This window comes from Psittacula echo, assembly GCF_963264785.1.
Source record: "Psittacula echo genome assembly, chromosome: 4".
In the NCBI taxonomy this organism is placed as follows: Eukaryota; Metazoa; Chordata; class Aves; order Psittaciformes; family Psittacidae; genus Psittacula; species Psittacula echo.
The window spans coordinates 1,601,263-1,621,782 of NC_137738.1; the positions used below are offsets into that span (position 1 = coordinate 1,601,263).

At 45.4% G+C, this 20,520-nt stretch overlaps 1 protein-coding gene across 1 annotated transcript in view; it reads left to right on the plus strand.

Moving 5' to 3' along the window:
• HHAT (hedgehog acyltransferase) overlaps positions 1-19,255 on the plus strand; it is a gene marked incomplete at both ends in the record, with an annotated part of 141,422 nt that extends 122,167 nt beyond the window's left edge. The window contains 2 exons of the mRNA XM_080614991.1: positions 18,553-18,635; positions 19,250-19,255. Of these exons, the coding sequence (XP_080471117.1) occupies positions 18,553-18,635; positions 19,250-19,255 (89 nt within the window). The remainder of the gene's footprint in view (positions 1-18,552; positions 18,636-19,249) is intronic.
• Positions 19,256-20,520: the final 1,265 nt, after the last annotated feature.

Sequence of the window (20,520 nt, forward strand, 5' to 3'; positions counted from 1 at the left end):
TGAGCACCCTCTGGGGCAGGAATTGTTCCTCAGCTCCATCTAAACCTGCCCTGGTGCAGCTTGAGGCCGGTTCCTCTTGTCCCATCCCTTGTTCCTTGGGAGCAGAGCCCAGCCCCTCCTGGCTCCATCCTCCTCTCAGGCAGTTGTAGGGAGCCATCAGGTCCCCCCTGAGCCTTCTCTTCTCCAGACTGAACCCCCCAGGTCCCTCAGCCGTTCCCCATCACACTGTGCTCCAGGCCCTGCACCAGCTCCGCTGCCCTTCTCTGGACCCAGAGATCCTCTCACAGCAGTGAGGGTTACAATCTGGTAGTAGCCTTTAGTAAGAGCAGTTAATCTCCTAGTAACAGCAAGATCATTCTGTTGTTCCTAAGGCATCCTTTCCACTGAGCCTGATGTTGGCTGATGGTGACTCTGTCTTGGAGCTCTGTGCACATCACAGTGTGAGCTAATGCATTTGATAGGATGCAAATTTTATACCATGATGCCATTGATTTAAATAAATAGTACTTTATTGCAGTAACACTTGTGTTGCATTGGCAACAGGACAGAGTTGCTCAGAAATGTCCCAAAACCCCCATCTTCATTGTTTCTCATTGCCTCTCCTGAAGAGAAAGGTCATGGTTTCTTCTCCTGACATTTGAATCTACTTTGGCCAACTTTAAGGTTACAGTAGGTTGCCAGGCTTCTGAGCAGGAAAATACGGCAGTAGTCAGGTGTGTCTCCTTTTGTTGTCCTGTACTGTATTTTTTACCTAAACAGTTGAAGAGTTGTTTTATTCCAGTTGCTTTACAAATAACAGAGGGAAACAGAGGCACAGAGAGACACAGCAAGTCAGTAGCAGAACCGGGATTGTCTTGGCTCTCATGCCTGCTGTCAGTCCGTAGCAGTTCAGCATCCATTCCTCCCTGTGATGTGCTTTTTCACAGCCCTGCTTAGATACCCTTTTCTTTGGGGTTTGTGAGCAGTAGCACAGAAGGAAGAGCCAGAAGTGACCATGAAGCAGAAACATGGCCTTTCAGTGCATTGGTTTCTGTGCTTCTTGAGCTGAAGGTGAAGTCTTCAGTGCTAGCAATGCATGAAAAATCCACTGTATTGTCTGTAGAAGGGCTTGCCCTGGATTAGGCATGTCTCAATGAGTTTGATCTATGCCAAGTTTAGAAAGGTCAAGTCCTTGTTTAAAAAGTCGTGATCGCTCACTGACACAGAGGTGTGTTCTTTACATTGCAGTAATCATTGCTGATCTGTCTCTCAGTGAAGCTGGCTCCTGCATTACAGTCAAATACACATGCTCTATCTCATGCTGCTTTTATAAGTAATATTATTGCTGATGAAAGGAGGAGATGAAGACAGGAGAAACAAGGAGAGGGAGTCAGCATTTACCTGCTTTGACAGTCTATAGGAAATGGCAAAACGTTCCTTGTGAGACAAGATAGCTCTTGTTGTTCCATCCCCCTTTTTTCCTCCAGGATTGCCTGTCTTGGTGTATGTGTCTGCCATGCATTAAGGGTCCTTTGTGATGCTCTTGTCTTTATTTGTGGCCTTATTTTCTTCCTCTGAAGATCTGCCCTCATCGGGAATGCTAAACACAAGCTGGAAGCATCTGTAGGATGTGGTTGTTTTAGTTTCTGCCACCTGGACAGTCTGATTTACTTTAAACGGTTACTGGATAGAAGCAAAACATAGTCTGTGGAGCAGAAAGGGGATCTCTCTCTTCCATTCTGCTACAAGGGAGTGTGCAAGCCATGAGGATACAGAAAATCTTGTCTTTTTCATGCAGAAGTGAGCCATGGAGCAGCTTCCAAAGGAGGCAGAAAGCTGCGCCCAGCATCAGGGGCAGCTCCAGTGCAAGCCTCCAGCAGAAGCCTCCCAGAGTGAAGTGTCTTTCCCTTTGTGAATCTAGTCCAATATAATTATTAACACAGCAAATGCAATAGCTGTCGTTGCTACAACATGGTGTGCAGGCGCTACTATGAGTATGGCTACTGACAAAGTGAAAAACCACACAAGAAAACCCACTGCACCCCCAGATGTCACGTCTGAAACGCTGAGTCTTCAGTGTGGTTGTGAAAGAATAAGGGTGGGATTTTTTGTGCTGCTTACACTTTGCACTTTCTGTCCCTTGACACTGCCTGTGGTGTTCCATAAAATAGCTACGATTTCATTTCTAGTGTAGAAACCGGTAAAGCTTTGCCTACAGGAACCTTCCTGTCCTTCTGTTACAATAGTAAGTGCTGACCCATCAGTTCTCTTGAAACTGAGACCACGGCAGTGCTGTGCTTAGCCAAGGACACACACTTGAAGAGCATTTTAGTCACTGACGTTAATTACACATAGTGCTTTGCCAAATTTGTATTGGTGTTGAAAGATGACACAAATTAATTACTTCTGTGATAATTTATAGCTGATTCAAAGTGAATGTATAAGTGGGACTAGGTCTCCGCTAATCAAAAATAGTGGTTATTTTGTTTGAAAATGTCAGTATTTACTCAGTGCTTTTGACTGAATGTTTCTAGCATCATGTGAGTCCTGTACAAGTAATTTAATTAATAATTCAGTTCAGCTTTATGTACTGCTGCCTTCATTAAAGAGGTTGGCTACTGACAGCAGGGTGTTTAATGTGCTCTTAAGCTTGATTGAGAAGCAAGATTAAGTCCACTTAAATCTTCAGGAGGAAGGACAATGCCATTTTTCTGCAGTAGTAAGATTGCAGCTTTAATGAAGCTGCTGGTCAACCGGTACCAAGCTTACAACTCTTCACTGTATAACTTAAGTCTTGAGTCTGAAACATAATTAGGCTTGAAACCCTGGACCCATTGTTGTCAGGTAAAGGCCACTGTAGTTAGTAGTAACCACAGTTTACAAATTGATCGGGTTTGGGGGTGTCTTTTGCCAAATGACCTTTGGTATCCATGCTGCACGTACGGGATGCATGGGTGCCCCAAAGGCACAAGGTTGAGCTAGCTAGTGTCCCTGTGAGGCACACACGTGAGCAGTGGAGAGGTTTCTGTTGACATCCAAGCTGTGTTTGCTTATACGTGAAAGAGTAAGGATAAGCACCTGATTTGAAAAAGTAAACCCCAAAACATTGTTATTTAGTATTTTTAGCTCTCTCCTAAAAATCAAGCGTGGTTTAAAAAGAGAACTTGAATGTTTTACTCTTTCATAACATACTTGATTGAGACCATTTGTTGTCCAGTATAATGCATAGCCCAATCTTTGCTCATTTTCTAACTGGACGGTTACATCAGTACTGATGAGTTGAGGAAGCCTCCTATGGCTTCTAATGTAGTGAAGAGTTAATTTTTTTCAAGTCTGTGAGTTTGACTCTTGCTTCCCATCTTTTCTCTGTCACCGTTTCCCTAGTTTGGTTCTCAGTCTCTCTCTGTCATTTCTCCCTTCTTACTGGAGATCCATTTGATCTCTTTGATCTTTATTTTGTCAGCCTTTGTCTAGGGTGATGCCAGCTCATTTGAGTCGCCCTTCTGCTTCTGTCCTTCTCTGTGATTTGATTTATTGTGTTTTGAGGCCTCCAATAGCAAATCAAAATGGAGATGTGCCATAGCCTCTCAAGTATTGCACCCAACAGTTGTAACATCTGTTGCACTCTGGTTTAGGATTTAAAACAAATTATGTTTCATTACTGTGAAGAATGGAACACAATTTATTGTTATTATTATTAGAAGATACAGGGGCTTCAGTAAAGGAAAGGTAGAGATGTTAGTAACTTGGTAATGACCTTGGTCCATCTGTCAGGGTAATTTTCCTGCCTTAGTGATTGAAAGGTATTCACGTGCAATTTAAAGGTCATCAGGAATGCAAGCCAAAGACCTAGGCAGAGTTCCTGATCAAAACATTAAGTATGGTGTTTGACTTTTATGAATTGCTGAAGGATTCTGCCAAGTGGTAGATTACTCTTATTTAATCAGGCTTCTTTGTTACGTCAAACTTTGCCTGCAGCTGAGCTCCTCACTTGAGTCCGGTACTCACTGAAACACTAAAGGACAGAGGAAGGTCTTTTACCCGTAGTCATCTTGCAGTTCTGCAGTAAAGGGAACGCTGAGACAAATCCCAATGCAAAATAATGCTTCAAAGGGGAAATAGAAGGTCATCTGAGCAGCCTGGGCCCATATGATGAGTACAGTGTGAGCAGACGTGGAAGATGCCAAGACTTGTGTCAGAAAATTTGGTCCAAAGAGTAGAACTTTTGCAATCTATACTGGGTGTGCCAGTATCCATTAAAAGGATTGTTGGAAAGCATTGAGTAAGGTGATATGTGGTGGCTGGACAGCCAGATTGTTCATTCCAGATTTCTAAATGGAGTGAAGAACCAAGAAAACAAATGGATACATTTCTCTTTAAATGTACATTTTCCTGTGCAAAAATCAGCTGCAGTCAGTAACAGTGCATCAATTTTTGGGGAGCTCTCCCATTTCATCCACAATATGTGTTCAGCAGGAGGCACTGAGTTTTAGAAATAATTCATGTAGAACCAGTAGAAGATCCAACTGAAAATAAAGAGGGAGAGAAGAAGAGCCCTCTATTGTCCTTGTTATGTGTCCGAATTTCTTTGTCAAAGAAATTGGCATTAATCTCCTTGCCAAGATCAAGAGTAATACTGCCTTCAGGAGAAAAATAGCCTATTTCAGCAGAGTCAGACATATTCCCTTTTGGAGATTCTCCAGATAATCAGTGTAAATGGCAGACACCTTGACATCTTCGTTTGGTGATACGCTTTCACCGACAAGGGTAGCCAACCTCTAGCTTTGGCAAGCTTAACTAAAATGAAACCCCTCCCAGTCCACTTAACCCCATTCATTCCCATTCAGCACAAGAGGGATGTGGAGCTGTTGGAGAGAGTCTAGAGGAGGCCACGGAGATGCTGTGAGGGCTGGAGCAGCTCTGCTCTGGAGCCAGGCTGAGAGAGCTGGGCTGGGGCAGCCTGGAGAAGAGAAGGCTCCTGAAGGGGAGACCTTAGAGCAGCTCCAGTGCCTAAAGGGGCTGCAGGAAACCTGGAGAGGGGCTTTGGACAAGGCCTGTAGGGCCAGGCCAAGGGGAATGGCTTTAACCTGCCCGAGGGGAGACGGAGATGAGCTCTTAGGCAGAAGCTCTTCCCTGTGAGGGTGCTGAGGTGCTGGCCCAGGGTGCCCAGAGAAGCTGTGGCTGCCCCATCCCTGGCAGTGTTCAAGGCCAGGTTGGACACAGGGGCTTGGAGCAAGCTGCTCTAGTGGAAGGTGTCCCTGCCTGTGGCAGGGGGTCGGAATTGGATGATCTTTAAGGTCCCTTCTAACTCAAACCAGGCTGTAATTTATGATTTATGTTTTTACTGCATCCGTGCAAAATCGCAGTAACTGTTCTCAGTGGCTTGTTTTCCATGGCTGGCTTTCCTTCTGCCATCCTATCACACCCATCTAAGTGCATCTGATCTGATAAGATATTTTCTCACCTCAGATTAAAATAGACCTTTTCCACATTTCTTATGCCATGCTAAAAATATTAGCTGCACAGCCCAATCAGATCATTTATTGACAGTAGCAGTGACATGAGGAATGATGCTAACAGAGACACAGGCCTTTTGCTCTACCACCTGTAGAGCTGTTCCTCATGTCTTGCTCTTTCCAGCACATGCTCCATCCAGTGCCCACATGGCTGGGCTTTGGGCTGCTTGGCCAGCCCGCTATGGGCAGGTTACTGCTCCACCTTGATGGTTTAGATTAAAATGGGAATATAAGAAAGTGCTTTGACATGTAGTGATTGTAAACGGAGAGGTGTGCTCATGGTCTGGGCCTGCTTGAGGCGCAGCATTCACTAAACCCCCAGTTATTTTTAATATGACTAATCTGTGTGGCCACACCATTGCGTGTGAACTGTGAGCTTCGCAAGAAAGCAAATCGGCTCCAGGTCTCTTCTGTTGTCGGATCCTCTGAGCTGATGTGATAATGGCCAGATTAATTAATCATTCCGGTCGTGCGGCTGATGCTGTAGAGAAGGCGCATGCACCACGCACGCTGTGGAGAGGTTTGCAGAGATGATTGTTTAGCAGGGACTGTACATATGGAAATTTGTTCTCATTTCTTCCTTTGTGCTACCCCATTTACAAATGGAAATGACTGCTTCATAGCCAGTTCTCATTATAGTTCTCTCCCATGAGAGAATTAGCACGAGGAGAAAGCCCACAGTGGTTGGGGATGAAGCCTACTATGTGCCACCAAGGCTGCTCTACCAGCACCCTGCGCAGAGGGGCAACGGGCAGAGGCACCATTGGCGTCAACTAGGGTGAGCCAAGGGGCCAGCCAGGGCTGGGCAAGGTAGTGGTGACAAGGCAGGGCTGAGGTGGAACTGGGAGGTCAAATCACGATCGAGCACAGCGTGCATACAGTATAAGTGTAAACAATATGCTTTTATACAGTTAAATGCAATGTGGAGGCCACTGCTAAGTCTGGTCAGGGCAATGAGAGCCTGCTGGTGTCCTCATGTCCCCAGCATCCATGTAGGGCCCAAACATGTTGTGGTGAGGGCATCAAGCAAGCCGAGCCCTCAGGGCTTTCATCGTGTCGCTTAGCCTGGGGTTGTACAGCTGGCTTCAGCCAATCTGTTCCTGCTTTAAATCAATAGCAAACACCATCAAGGCTGTGAATCACTGAAGTGTCACTTCATTGCATGCCTGGGCAAGGGGACATGAAACAAGTTGAACACTGCAGAGCTGATGTATATAAATGGGTCACCAGTCCCCTCTGGAGAGGTGCATGTGTGTGTTGGTTTTGAGCAAGATGCGTGTATTAGTGCTGTCGATGGTCTTGTTAAAGCAGCTTGCAGCACTGCTTTTATTACGTTGGGTAGCAGGGCACAGGGGGGACAGAGAGTACAACAGCCATGCATCAGATCTTGTTCCTTGCTAATTTTAGTGGGCCAGGGAAGCACATAGGAAGATTATACCTCTAAGCTGCATTTAGTTAAATAAGTCAATGTAAATGTAGGCACTAACTTTCTGGCAAGGCATAATAATGCTGCTTTGCTTGGTTATAGTTTACTGTAAGCAGAGAATTGTTTGGGTTGGAAGGAACCTTCAAAGCTCCTCAACTCCAACCCCCTGCAATGAGCAGGGACATCTTCACCTAGATCAGGTTGCCCAGAACCACATCCAGCCTGGCCTGCAATGTCTCCAGGGATGGGGCATCCAGCACCTCTCTGGGCAGCGTGTGCCAGTGTTTCACCACATTCATGATAAAGAATTTTTTCCTCACATCCAGCCTGAATTTCCCTCTTTTAGTTTAAACCCATCGCCCCTCGTCCTGTCACAACAGGCCCTGCTCAAAAGTCTCTGCCCATCTTTCTTAGAGGCCCCTTTTAAGAACTGAAAGGTGCAATAAGGTCTCCCCAGAGTCTTCTCTTCTCCAGGCTGAACAACTCCAGCTCTATCAGAGAGGTGTTTCATCCCTCTGGTCATTTTTGTGGTCTTCCTCTGGTCCCTCTCCAATGTAAAGGAGCTGGTGGTTGTGAAGGTATTTTTCCTTCTACAAAAGGGAATATGCTGCTACAGATATAATAAAAAGAGGAAGGATTTTTATTTAGGAAATCTTTTTGCAGACATGGACCATGTTCCTTGCTCTGCTCCACCGGTGCAGCCATCTCAGCTGAAAGGAACATTGTGAGCAATCCCAGTCAGCTGCTGCTCAGGAAGCCTTCTTAAACAGGAGGCCAAGGAGAGCATCCAGGCTTAAATCTTTGCATGTACGCTCCTCTGAGCAGCTGCAGAGCAAATTGCTATTGCTATTGCTGTCTTCAGTGTACAGATGAAGGAGCTTGGCCTGACACATTCATACCACACCAGCGGGTAACTCGCCCAGACTTGTGCTGATCAAACTCCTTCCCTTGGGTGGCTGCTTGCTGGCCTGAGACCACATCCCAGGAAAGCCAAGCAGGGCTCAGAAACCAGCTCCCTGTGCTTGGCAGTGCTGGCACATTGTGCATGCTGATGTAGCCGCCTGCCTATTTCTAATCTGTGTTTTCCAGCATAGGTGATAAAGGGTTTGCTAGATTTTGCTTCAGAGGAGCTCCATGCTCACACAGCTCACATAGACCCCTGGTTTCAGATACTCACGGGGCTCTGTGTCACAGCGAACACACTTCTCATTTACACAGAAAGCAGGGAATAAAGTTTTTCCTCCCCAGACTTGCTAGATATACTCTGGAAATCCAGAATGTGCTTTCTGGGTCTATATAAGCAAATTGTCTGATTTTTACCTCGAATAAATCAATTAAATATTGATATCTCTAAAGTAATTTTAAGTTTGTGTTTTGGAGGCGGTTTTTCCTTTGTTTCAAATGCTCTTGATGGCAGACGACCACAGGCTCTTTTTTTCCCCCAAATTAAAATGAATTGAATCTTACCCACAAACTATCTGTAATTGCACTATTTTACTGATAATTTTTCTGTGTAGTTATGATGATTGTATGTGCTGCAGCAGATTGTGCAGGGGAGAAATGAAACAATTCTTTTATCAAAACCTGGTCAACCAAGGTCGACCCTGTGTAGCCCTTTTCCTTTTGATAACCTGCATGTAACAATTGCATTTCATGTGCTGTGCCACCACTGTGATGGAGGTTGTTCATTGGCAATGTTTTCTGTTGGCTGATCGCTGCCTTGAGACCACACTGTCCTTCCAGGAGTTCCTGCCTTAGCCCTTTTCTTGGTTTTTTGGGGATGCTGTGAGAACAAGACACCAGTGGAAGGGGAGTAACTTCACAGAATCATAGAACCAACTGGGTTGGAAAAGCCCTTTAAGCTCATCCGGTCCAACCTTTACCGCAGCACTGCCAAGGCCACCACTGACCCATGGCACTGAGGCCTCATCTCCACGGTGTGTGAACACTTGCCGGGACGGTGACTGCAGCCCTGCCCTGGGCAGCCTGTTCCAATGCCTGAGCACCCTCTGGGGCAGGAATTGTTCCTCAGCTCCATCTAAACCTGCCCTGGTGCAGCTTGAGGCCGGTTCCTCTTGTCCCATCCCTTGTTCCTTGGGAGCAGAGCCCAGCCCCTCCTGGCTCCATCCTCCTCTCAGGCAGTTGTAGGGAGCCATCAGGTGCCCCCTGAGCCTTCTCTTCTCCAGACTGAACCCCCCAGGTCCCCCAGCCCTTCCCCATCACACTGTGCTCCAGGCCCTGCACCAGCTCCGTTCATGCAGCCTGAGAGCAGCAGCATTAACAGTGCCTTAGTCTTGGATCAGTTGCTATGGCTCGGTAAGCAAGTGCAGGGTGGCCTGGTTACCTTATCTATCTGTGCACTTCCATCCCTCAAGATGCTTGGATTTCTGTTAAATAAGAACTTGGTTCAGTGGCCTCACTTGTAGTGCTAGCTTTACACTGGCGCAGCAATCATCCCAAATGCAGTGTTCCTGGAAATGACTGATGTGTTCTCAGCCCTCGTCTTACTGCATTAAGCTCTAACAGGTAATACAATTTCCATTACACCCAGCATTACAGGTACGAGAGCGCCATGGTAAGAAGCTGCAGTTTGTTTATTGCCAGTGTAGTTGGTCATAAACAGTTGTTAAATTTGTCACACTCTCTGCTTTTTTTACTTGTTCTTAATGCCGTGAAGGGACAAGGCAGCACCATCAAATTACTGCAGTGCTCTAGGAACGTAAGTGGCTTTGAGGATGACAAGGAAAAATTGTAGATTGAAAAGTGCGTTGCAGGTAGAGAGGGGACTGTGAATAATTCATCCTTAAATAATCCTTCATATTCAAAAAATTAAATTGTGGTCCTTTAAGCATCTTATATTCATGACCACTCCAGGGTACTTTAAGCCAGAAATCAGGTTGAGGAAATAAATTATAATACTTCACCTTTTTACCCAAATGTTTGCCTGCTGGTGATTGATGATACCTGTCTGAATCCCTGCTTTAAATCCTCTGCTTTTCAGAGTATAAAGCCTTGATTTCTCAAGCGCTCCCAAGCACTAAAAGGCTAGAGAAAGAGGGGTTTTTGTCTGCAAAAAGGCTGACATAGAAATCTAAATCCAAGAACCCCAATTAGATTGGTACAGAAATCCTCCTGGATTTCAAGCTCTAGCACTCAGCAAACAATTCCAAGTGGAAAATGTGCTAAAATATTTGCAAGTGTTACCCCTTGTTCACTCCATATTTAAGGAGGTTGTGCTGGGAATACCTCAGTAGACATTTAATGGTAAGGATAGTGCTGTCGTTATGCATGCCAAGCCAGATGTATGACTCCAAAACGTTTTCTTTACAATAACACATTGAAGAGGTAGCTCTTTAGCCTTGTTTCTGGGCAAAGACACATCTTTATTTACAGTAATGCTTTTGAAGGCATTGAAATTGAGATTTCCTACTTTATGGGCTTTGATTTCACATTACCTGTGTGTAGCTCTCAGCCAAAGACCTGGCAGGAAAAAGAAGTTTGCTTCTGATTTACAGGTTCACTCCTTAATCTGAGAACTTCGGTGCTCTTTTCCTTTCCTATTAGTAATTGTGGCAGAAAGATCCTGCCAGGCAGCTTTAAGCAGTCTTGCTTACTGGTAATTCAAATTCAGCAGTAGCCCGAGTATGGTTCTTTTGATTTGAGTGGACTTACTCCAGAGTTGACTTGATATGCATGAGACCAGGATTACTGTCTCAGGCTTTTTTTCCACTATCTGGCTCTGCTGGGAGAACTAGTAGAGGTTCATATTAAAACATGAAGCAGAGGCATAACTCGTATGATTCCTTTGTGCTCTAGACAATATTTACAAGTAAAAATAGTTAAGGTGCAATTATGGTCAGATACTGCCACAGAAAAAAAAACCCAAGAAGGACAGAGTGAAGTTGGCAGCATCATCCTGTTCGTACTGTGGATACATACAGGAGAAATATTGCTCCTGGTCTGCATTGTACAGCACCCGTAGAGCTGCTGCTCTCATAGTGAGGAAGCGCTAAATGAGGTTCAGGCTCCAAAGAGAACAGAGAATCCGTGCAGGCAGGCACATCCTGCATGGATACCTGTATCCATGGAGCACGTACCAGCATTTGTGAGTAACAGCTTTTTTTTCTTTCATTGACATACTCCATGCAATGCAAATAGTTTGGCGTCATCCTTGGAATTGTGTCAAGGGGTGCTTTATAAAAGCTATAGGAGAAGCCTATCTTTTGAGCTCTACCTATGAAATTGTATATTTGCAGCTTATCAATAGGGAAAAGTATGTCCAGCATCCTTAGCCTTGCCATAGGTTGATCTCTTGTTGTTCAAGAAAGTCCTTGTGAGCACGCAACTTCCCTCGGTGCTGTCAAGCATGAAAGTAAAATGGTTTTAGCTCTGGTAGAACGTGGTTCCACGCACAGTAAGAACACTGAAAAGCCACAACTTTTCTGATCTCTGTCTTCAAAACAAAACTGATTTGCATTGTGAAAACACTTAAGAGACTATGGCTGTCTGCGCTCAGTAATGCTGATCTGGGTGAGTTACAGTCATCCTGTGTTGCAGATGATGGTCTTGGACTGTTACCTGTCCATTTGCAGTTTTCCAGCAGTCAGAAGTACTCCTCGGCCAGCACAGATGTAAGCATCCTCTGGGATGCTATCACTTAAAATCCACATGAGCAGATGCTGTGTTACACATTCCTTAATGTCTTTGGCTGGAAACTACTTCATGTCTGCTGAAGGGGAAGCTTCTGTGGTCACTGCCTGTTCCCCCGGCTGGGGTTCAGGTCTGGACATGAAGGATTTTGTCCTTCCCAGTCTTGTCTCTAGGGACAGCCTTTGGATTATCCTCAATAAGGGGTGAGGGGCAGCTATGGGGTGTGAGCGGTGGCCATGAGGGGAGATCTTGATGGGAGATGAAGGGTGGCCATGAGGGGTAGGGGAGGCAGCTGTAGAGTGTGGGCCACTATGAGAGGGCAGATCAGGGGTGGCTGTGACTGGAGATTATGAGGGGCAGCCATGAGGGGAGATGAGTTTGCCCTCAATGACATGGGTTAGTGGTAGGCTTGACAGCGAACAGCTCAATGATCTTAAAGGTCTTTCCTAACCTAGCTGATTCTATGATTCGGTGATTCATTCCCCTGGCTTTCCTTTGAAATACCTCCTATTGTACAGCAGTACACTTGAAGCTTCAGTATCTTGAGCACCTGGAAATCTATAGCATTAAGCAGTGCCAATAAGGAGTCTCCCAGGCTGAGCTGCTACACAGTGCATGGAGGAGGGGAAGCATGTGGGAGCTGCTCGCTGCGGGCCAGTGATGGGCCGAGGTGGCATCTTGAATATAGAGACGCTGTGAGCCTGTGTGCTGCTTCAGTGGGGTGGGAGGATGGAGGTGCCCAGCTGGGACCCTGCTGCCTGTGCATTTGCTGGCAGAATTTCTTGCTCTCCTCTGTGACATGTGCGATGTGGAGGCTGAAAGCAGCAGCACAAAATCCCTCTGCCATGCCTCAGGTTAGGGCTTTGCTTGCCATATGTGTTCTTCTGCGACCAAATTCATTATCCTCTTTATACTGCATCTTACCTCTCCATCCTCGCAGTTATCCCTGAGTGAACAGCTGGAGGTGATTTGATATCCCTGGTTTGACAGGAGCCGAGAAGCCAGTTAAATGGAAGTTAAATTCTCTGCATCAGCTCCTTCTTCCAGGCTTGTTTGTTAGCGGCAGCAGTTGATGTCTCAGTAGCTGAACTGGAAGTATGCAAAAATAAGATGCTTATTAATAAAAGCTCCCACACAAGGATGCAGGCTGTGCACAGACAGGAATGCCTAAGTTAGCCATTAATCTGCACAGTTGAATTTAAGCACTTGAATAACACGTATTAGTAGCCTCTTCATTTTACGTGTTAAACCCAGAAACTAGGAGCCTTAATTAGGCTAAGATTTCAAGTATTACAAGTTGTGCTGGATGTGAAGAGGAACAGCTACACACATTGGGATTTTTAAGGGCTTATCCTCAAATATGGGTTATTTTAAAAAAAAAAATACAGGAAAAAAAAAAAATAAATTGATCACCAAATGCCAGGAAGAATTTAAATAATGAGGAGATTGCTTCCCTGACCGGAGCTGTTCCCGCAGCACTTCATGCATGCAGGAGCAGTCTTTTAATAGCGCTGTTCTAGAAAATACAGACTGGTGAGAAACTGCATTTCTCATCTAATTCCCCGCGTGGTACAGAGCCTGGGGAGCAGTGGGAGGATAAAGACCAGCTTTAGCTCCCTGCCTACTCTCGTCAGCTCAAGCAGAGGGTACACAGATGGGTGGAGATGGGGCAGATATGCTTGGGATGGGTAATTTAGATACATTAATATTCTGTCGGTCTAATTCTGTTGCTGTACCTATGGTACAGCAACCACTGCAGATATGCTGCAACCACACAATGTCTTCATTTAGTATTTTACATGATTATTCTTCTCTGCTTTTGGCCCTGTGACATGATATTACAGTAAGCTTTATCACAGAGAGGGTACAATTCAACCTATACAAGAGCTTTTCCCGGCTCTCTACCAGCCCTGCTTGCATCTTCCTTTGTCTGAATTTTGTTCTTGGGGTGAGCTGTAGCACAGAAGTGCTTGGGGCAATGCTATCAGCTATTTGTAAACCACTCCAGAGCTTGCTAAGGGCGAGTCCAGCAATGTGAGGCAATGACAGGATTTTATTTGAAACTGAAGAAGTAGGTGATAGAGAGATATATTGATAGAGGGGCATATAAAGGCATGAGAGGTAACTACTGAATTCCAAATAGGTCGCATACTTCCGTAATTGCTTCTGGTTTGTTTTCTTTAGACCTGGGCATAGAGTTGTTTACTATTATAGGTTCCAGTTTCATAGAGCTTTCTTAAATGTTAGCCTTTACTTAAGGAATGGTAAAATTACTTAAGCTGGAAAACAAGGGCTATGCTTGGCTCTTTCCCCTCACATGATAATTGAAAATACCCAATTTCCTGTCTGGGTTAGTTGTGAGTAAAGGGAGGCAGATAGGAAGGAATGAGTATCTAGGGGCACTTTAGAGGAGTCTGTAGGAAACTGCTGTCTGTAAAGGGTGATTTTGCTGGTTAGCATCCGAGTGCTGTATTTTGAAGGGTGCATTATAAGGACAAGAACATCCTTCAGAAATGGCTTTTAAAACCAATAATTGAAAATTAGAATTGCTTTCATACTCTCCTTTAGTACCTTCAGAAGAGGAATGAACTCCAGGAGAAACATTCTATTCCATTTCTCCTTGTTGTAACACCGAGCTTGATCTGTTTGAAGAAGAACAGTATCTGTGAAAGGAGAGCACAATGAATATTTCTGTTCAGCTACGGCATAATGCAGTGGTACCCAGAGCCAGCCTGGAGTAGGGCTGGAATACAGTGCACCACGTCTGTGTGGTGTCCTCACTTCTGTGAGGAGCTGGAAAACTGGATGCACGACACACAGAGCTGTTTTGTATGACCTCTGATGTGTTTTGCAGTCACCCAGTCCCATGTCTGCATGCTGAATGCTAACACAGCTGAAAATATAGAGGGTCTCCTTTCCCAAGTACCAGAAGAGTAACTGGGGTATCATGCTCTTGGACTTGCCCTGTTCTAATGGTCAGCAGGGCTCCACCTGCAAGTGATGCATGGACCTGCAACTAAAAGTACAAAACCAGGGTTTATCTCTGCTTCTGGGCTAGATCATAGGTTTCTTTCCACTGATCTCTAGTTTTGAAGGTGTTATTTCTCCTGAAAATGTTGTAGTTTTAGTGATCTTTTAAGGATGTTTGTCATTGGAGGTAAGAGAGGTCGTGGGCTTCGGTGCTGGTTTGCTTTGGCTTCTTACTCGGCTTGCTGAATCAGTGCCTGTTCCGCCTCCTCCCCACCGCTGTGTCTCAGTAATTCCACTGTACAGGGGAGCTGCTTCGGTGTCTTGTCACACGTGAACTTTTGTTTAAGGGTAGATTGTCCTGAATCTTACAGCAACTTCAGTACTTTCAAACCAAAGTCAGGGTAAGATGCATGCTCCTCTAGACAGGCTTTTCAGGGGGATGACTTTTTCTGACTTCTGATTTAATCACTACTCTGTACTTGAAGACTTCTGAGGACTGAGTGGCCAGGTCACATCTGAAAATAGCATTAAAGTCCCAGAGCTACTAAGGCAGTTTCGGGACGTGCAACTAGGGTCCCTTTCTCTTACATCTCACAGGTTGGAAGGGCCAAAGGAGCATTTCCTAGTGTTTTGATAACACTGTGAAACCTAGATATGCCCAAAATATTGCTGTTGTGCTGCTTTTTCATTACTGTAGGGGATTAGGAAATATGAAAGAGCTTCCTTACGGATATATGATTAAATGTTGTTTCAAATTATGTGAACTGAGGTAAGGAGGACGTAACTGGTCTTTTGGGAGCAGTGATGCAGGCTGTTACTTTTGAGTAACTCTCCCTTCAAAAAGCAGAGTGTGCCCAAAGCATCCAGAAGTGTTCTTGAAGACGAGATTGGAAGCTCAAAGGAAGGAGTAACTCCAAAAGCTGTTCCTGTTGCAGTTAGTTTGTATTCATTCTGGCTTCACCATGTAATGGGAACAAGTCTCCTGTTCGTTACGCTGAAAGCTGAGTATGTAACTTGTCAAAATGTGGTTTTAAACCAGCAGGACTACAGGACAGTAAATCAGCTCTGTGTGACTGAGCACGGGCTCATGCCTAGCCGGGGCTGGAGGCTTCTTTGGGTGGAGGTTGTGTGATAGATGGGATAAAGCGCTGCTGTTACCTTGCTCCGAATTCACAGTCCTCTTCAAGGAGTTTGTGTTTGATGTCCTGGGGAGCAGCATACTTGTATAAGCTGGGGATTTGTTCGTGATTCCATTGATGCGCTTCACCCAGCGTTCCTTTGTTAATAGGGAAATCCGGCTGGTTTAAGAGATTTGTGTAGGTAAAGGTGAGAAATATTGCTGGATTTGCAAAAAGCATATGAGTGGGTCTTGGATTTACGAATAGCATATGTTAATGAATATTAATTCATTTTCCACCAAAAAAAAATTGTGGAACTCCGCATTGTCTCATAAAACTGGGCCTTCAAGTCGAAAATCAAATTACTTAAGGCAGTCAGTAAATTGGAAGTTTTAAGGTGGTACGTGACATGGTTTTGAATAGAGAAACTTAACTCAGTCATTTCCTAACAGCTTAGTGCTTGATCTGACTCCAGTGATGTTTCTAAGGGTACACTTTGTGTATGGGACTTTGGAGAGAGACACTGATCTAGAACACAGGCATGTTCCCTGCCAAGCAGAGTCTGGTACAGCATAGGTGAGTGGGTTTGGGTGATAAGGTAAAGCTGGGGAGCCACCAGAGAATGGTGTTTGAGAGGAGCAGAATGGGAATTGGCAAAAACCAGGGGCAAGAATGTACCTGATGCTGCTGGGCCAGGGCAAAAAGAGGAACTTCCTTGGAACTGCAGGTCCAAGACCAACAGTCCTGTTTGGTTGGTTGGGTTTACAAGGAGACACTGTTTAAGCAAGGAAAAGGCTCCTGAGAACTTACTTCGCAAGAGAGCATCTCATGCTGCTGTTTGATTATAGAGGTCGCATACAGGGACAACACACAGGTCATTTACACGCTGGATGGAATTTGAAACTGCGTCCTTGCCGGATTGGCAGTGCTCAGTGTGTCCTTCCCACAGTCACCATCTGGAGACCAAGCTCTTCAGGCTTTTCAACTATTTTATATCTAATAATATAGAGGAAGGCAAACAGTTTGAAGATCCCTTGCTTGCTTCAGGCTGTCCTTGAGCCACTTCTCAGGTGTGAATGCTCTTGTGCAAATCTGTCGCGTGGACTGGAGCTAATCTGGAATTGCCCAGCATCAGAACGTGATGCCTTTGGTTTGCTTACTGGCAAGGGGAGCAGCACACGCATGTCCCCATGCCCAGCAGCAGTGCCTCTGGTTCCTGTACAGCAAGAAAGGGCCAGCAAGGCAGAGGTGTCCCCCCTTTCAGTGCCCCTCACTATCTCTTACCTGTGCAACGAGAAATGCTTTGGGATCTGTGTAGTTCCTCCTAGGACAGCTGTAGCAGTGATTGAATTGGAAAAATTCCCCTCTTCCATCACCCACAGCAGGTCACGCTGTCTTCCGCTTCCTTTTCATCCTGATTAGGTCAGGAGGAGGTAATCTTCTGAATATAACCCCTGGTACCTGTAATTGTACAGGGGAGGCTCCCTGTGTTCCAGGAGGAAGCCTGATTAGAGCACGTGGGGGCTCCACAAAGCCAGGTTGTGGGCACTATGGAAGAATCTTATCATAAATCTAAGGCATCTAGAATAGATTTCCAGTGCACACCTACATATTCTGACCAGGTTCTGGCTGGCGAGAGTGAGCAAGTTGGAAGGGGACAAAATAACATTTTCTGAGCCTGTTCAGTGTGAAGTGTTAACTGCTTGGGATGCTCAGAGCAAAGAGGAAGGGTCCCAGCGTGGCTGGTCCCCTGCTGAGGGCAGGGTAATAAGCTAAGGCTCAGCTGGACATCGGCACAATTAAACTGCTTCCAGACTGGAATCAGCTTGAAGCCTGGACAAAGGCAGCCTACAGAATACCTTGTAAACATACCTACAGAAAGAGCTCTTCCTGGAGGAGCGTGTTGTAGAGAGGTTACAGCTCCGCTCCATCCCTTCTTGAGGCCAGTGGGAGTCTCCTGGCTGCCAGTAGGCTCCTTCAGAGCACAGATTTCCCCAAGAGGAAGCACTGAGGCTTCTCTTTCAGAAGCAGGGGCTGGTGGGTCGAGGGCAGCGTACAGAAACCAGTCATACACATAACCAAATTCTTGGGTCAACAGCAGCAACAAAAAACCCCTCAAACACCTTCCTTCCCCTTCCCCCGGCCAAAAAGCACCAAAAATCATTAGGGCCTAATGCTGAGGATCTCAGCCTATAAGCTCTGCATTTCATTAATTCCAAGGAGAAGAGGAATTTCCCCAGCAGAGGTTTTATCTATTGGAGGATTCAGTCTTTCTAGTTAAAAAATAATCTAGCAAGAACACAACAGGCAAATAGGGCTGTCAGCTCTGCAGCGGCACAGTGGTGCTCTGACCCCCTTAGCTGTTATGGGGCTGTAGAGTGCATACATCAGTTTTTACATCCAGCTGCAGGGTACCTAAACCAACCTTGATCAGAGGTTTTCGCAGACTCTGCAGAACAGGTAGCTGGATTTGGTCTGGTTTTTAATAAGCTGCACTGTGGCTTTGCATCTCTTTGTGCCTGGGAAGCACTGTAGCCAGCTGAAAGCGTCAGGGTTCATTTAGGGAGCTGCTTCATAGACAAACCTACTCCAAAGGAAGCGATTGAAACAGAGCTCTTTAATTCATCAGTTATGATTTGGAGGTGCAGAGCAGGAATAACCCTGGCCGAGTTGCCTAAACCTGGAAAAGACTGAGGCTGCAGGGGGTCAGGCATCCCTGGAGGTTAGACAATGCAGATTTCGCCTGTCAAATTTGGTGGGTTGGCTTTACATCCTTCTGAGACTGTATTGCTAATAACATGAATGAGAAGCATCATAAGTCATCCCCAGGGTATTTCTACTCGAAGCAGTCATTAATTATTCTGACTGGGATTGTCTGTCTTTCTATTTATAGGCTGGCCATGGGCGACACTGACTGTCCTCGGGTTCCTGTACTGCTACTCTCACGTTGGAATTGAATGGGAGCAAACGTACGCTGTGAGTTAGGAATGACACAAACCAGGGATTTGTAAGGCAGGTTGATGGCTTTTCTGCACTGCAGAAGGATGTGCCAGGCCAAGTCTTTGGTCAATGTGTTAAACACAAAGGCTCATTTAATTGATTCTGCATTGTGAATGCAGGAATTGAACCAGAAACACTGACGGGCTGTGGCCGGGCTGGGGAGGGATTATGAAGCATTTTGAATGATTTTGATAAGACAGCATCTTTGTCCATTGGCAGCAGCAGCTCCCAATGGGGATTTTATATACGCTGAAGATTGGTTTTATTTTTGCTAGTGTTTTGCTGCTTATTTTAAGATGATGAGGAAAAGCTTTTCCCTACCTTGCAGCATTCAAAAAGCCCAATCTCCCGCAGCCTCTGTGCAGGGGCACACAGGGCTGTGCCCTGCACTTACGCTGCTCCCCAAAGGCCATGATGCTCATCAGTTCTTCTTGATTGCTTTCTGATACAAGCTAGAACATTTGTCATTATCAGTGACTGCAGCACTTCAGCCTTAAACTGCTTTTGTACCTACTGTAGCAAAGTGTGCTTTTTGTCTTTAATGTCTTCATGTAAAGTGTCACCTTAAAACAACCCCCTTTTTTCGGTAGTCTTAGGAATGGTTCGTTTCAAAAGAGGGGATCTGAAGACCTTTAGGCTTCCTGAAGTTAGACATTCCCCTTAGGCCCGGCGAAAGGCCACCAGTCCTGGCGAGGGCTTCTTCCAAGAGCAACTTCCTGCCCCCAAAGCAGGAGGACTCCTGTCAAAAGCTGTTCCATGCTCCCCAACAGCCATTTCAGCCTGTTGGGGGTCACAGTTAGAATCCTCCTGTCCATCACTCCTGCGGCTTCAGCCAAGTCTGAGACGGCTTATCCCTTCAACAAGGAATTCAGGCCATGAGATGATAGGCTTCAGCTTGGTGCGTGCATTTCTGATGTCTCTGTTGCAGCCTTCTTTCCCCACCCCCCCATCATTTATTCCTGAAGAAACAAGGGTTTCTTCAGCTCTCTACCAGTGTGAAGATGAAGCCCATCTCTTGCTGTTTCAAAGCAGAAGCTCCAGCCCTTTAAGTTTCTCAGACTGAAGTCAAATGTTGTAATTGAGTTGAATTAACATTGGAAAGTCATGAGTCTGCTCTTTGGTCTTATCGATTACTGTTATGACCTGAAACAAGGGGCTGCTCTGAGTGTTTAGATTTCAATTTGTATGCAGGCAAAACTTCCCACTCCAATATGGCAATGACCTTGAAGGGCATCTGGAGTATGCTGATTTCTGATCTAAAATCAGTTTTGTTGGGTTTTTTTTCAGTGCTTTATACAGCCTTAATAATTTTGTATCTTTTTCTGTTTCTATAAATAAAGCTGAAACTGAGTTTTGGCTTGAGAACTGTGTCTCAGGAAGCTACAGTTTGGTATAAGAAAAAGAGTGGAGCACTGCTGTGAAGAAACACTGCTATGCACTGGAAGCCTGCGGGATGGGCGCAATGCAAACTGGTCGCTTCTATCCCTCTTGAGCACTGCCTGACACATGCGTTCCGTAATGCTGTGAGTTTAAAGAGCAAATACACCTTTTGTAGACGAGTTAAGATGAGAAGCTTCTGAGAACAGTCACCAACAGTAGTACGCAAGTAAAATGATGTTTCCCTTTAGACTATTGGGTCCAGTCAGAAGTATGAAGTGTGGTTGCACAAGTTAAGAAATAGTTACTATTTCTTATAGTTTAAATATTTATCAAATGAGAAATAAGCAGAGTAGCAAGCACAGGGGGGTGTAGAGTCATGGAATGGTTTGGGTTGGAAAGGACCTTAAGATTATCTAGTTCCAACCCCCTGCTATAACGTAATACATGGCTTTAATGGCTACCACTAAGCCACTGTAGTCAT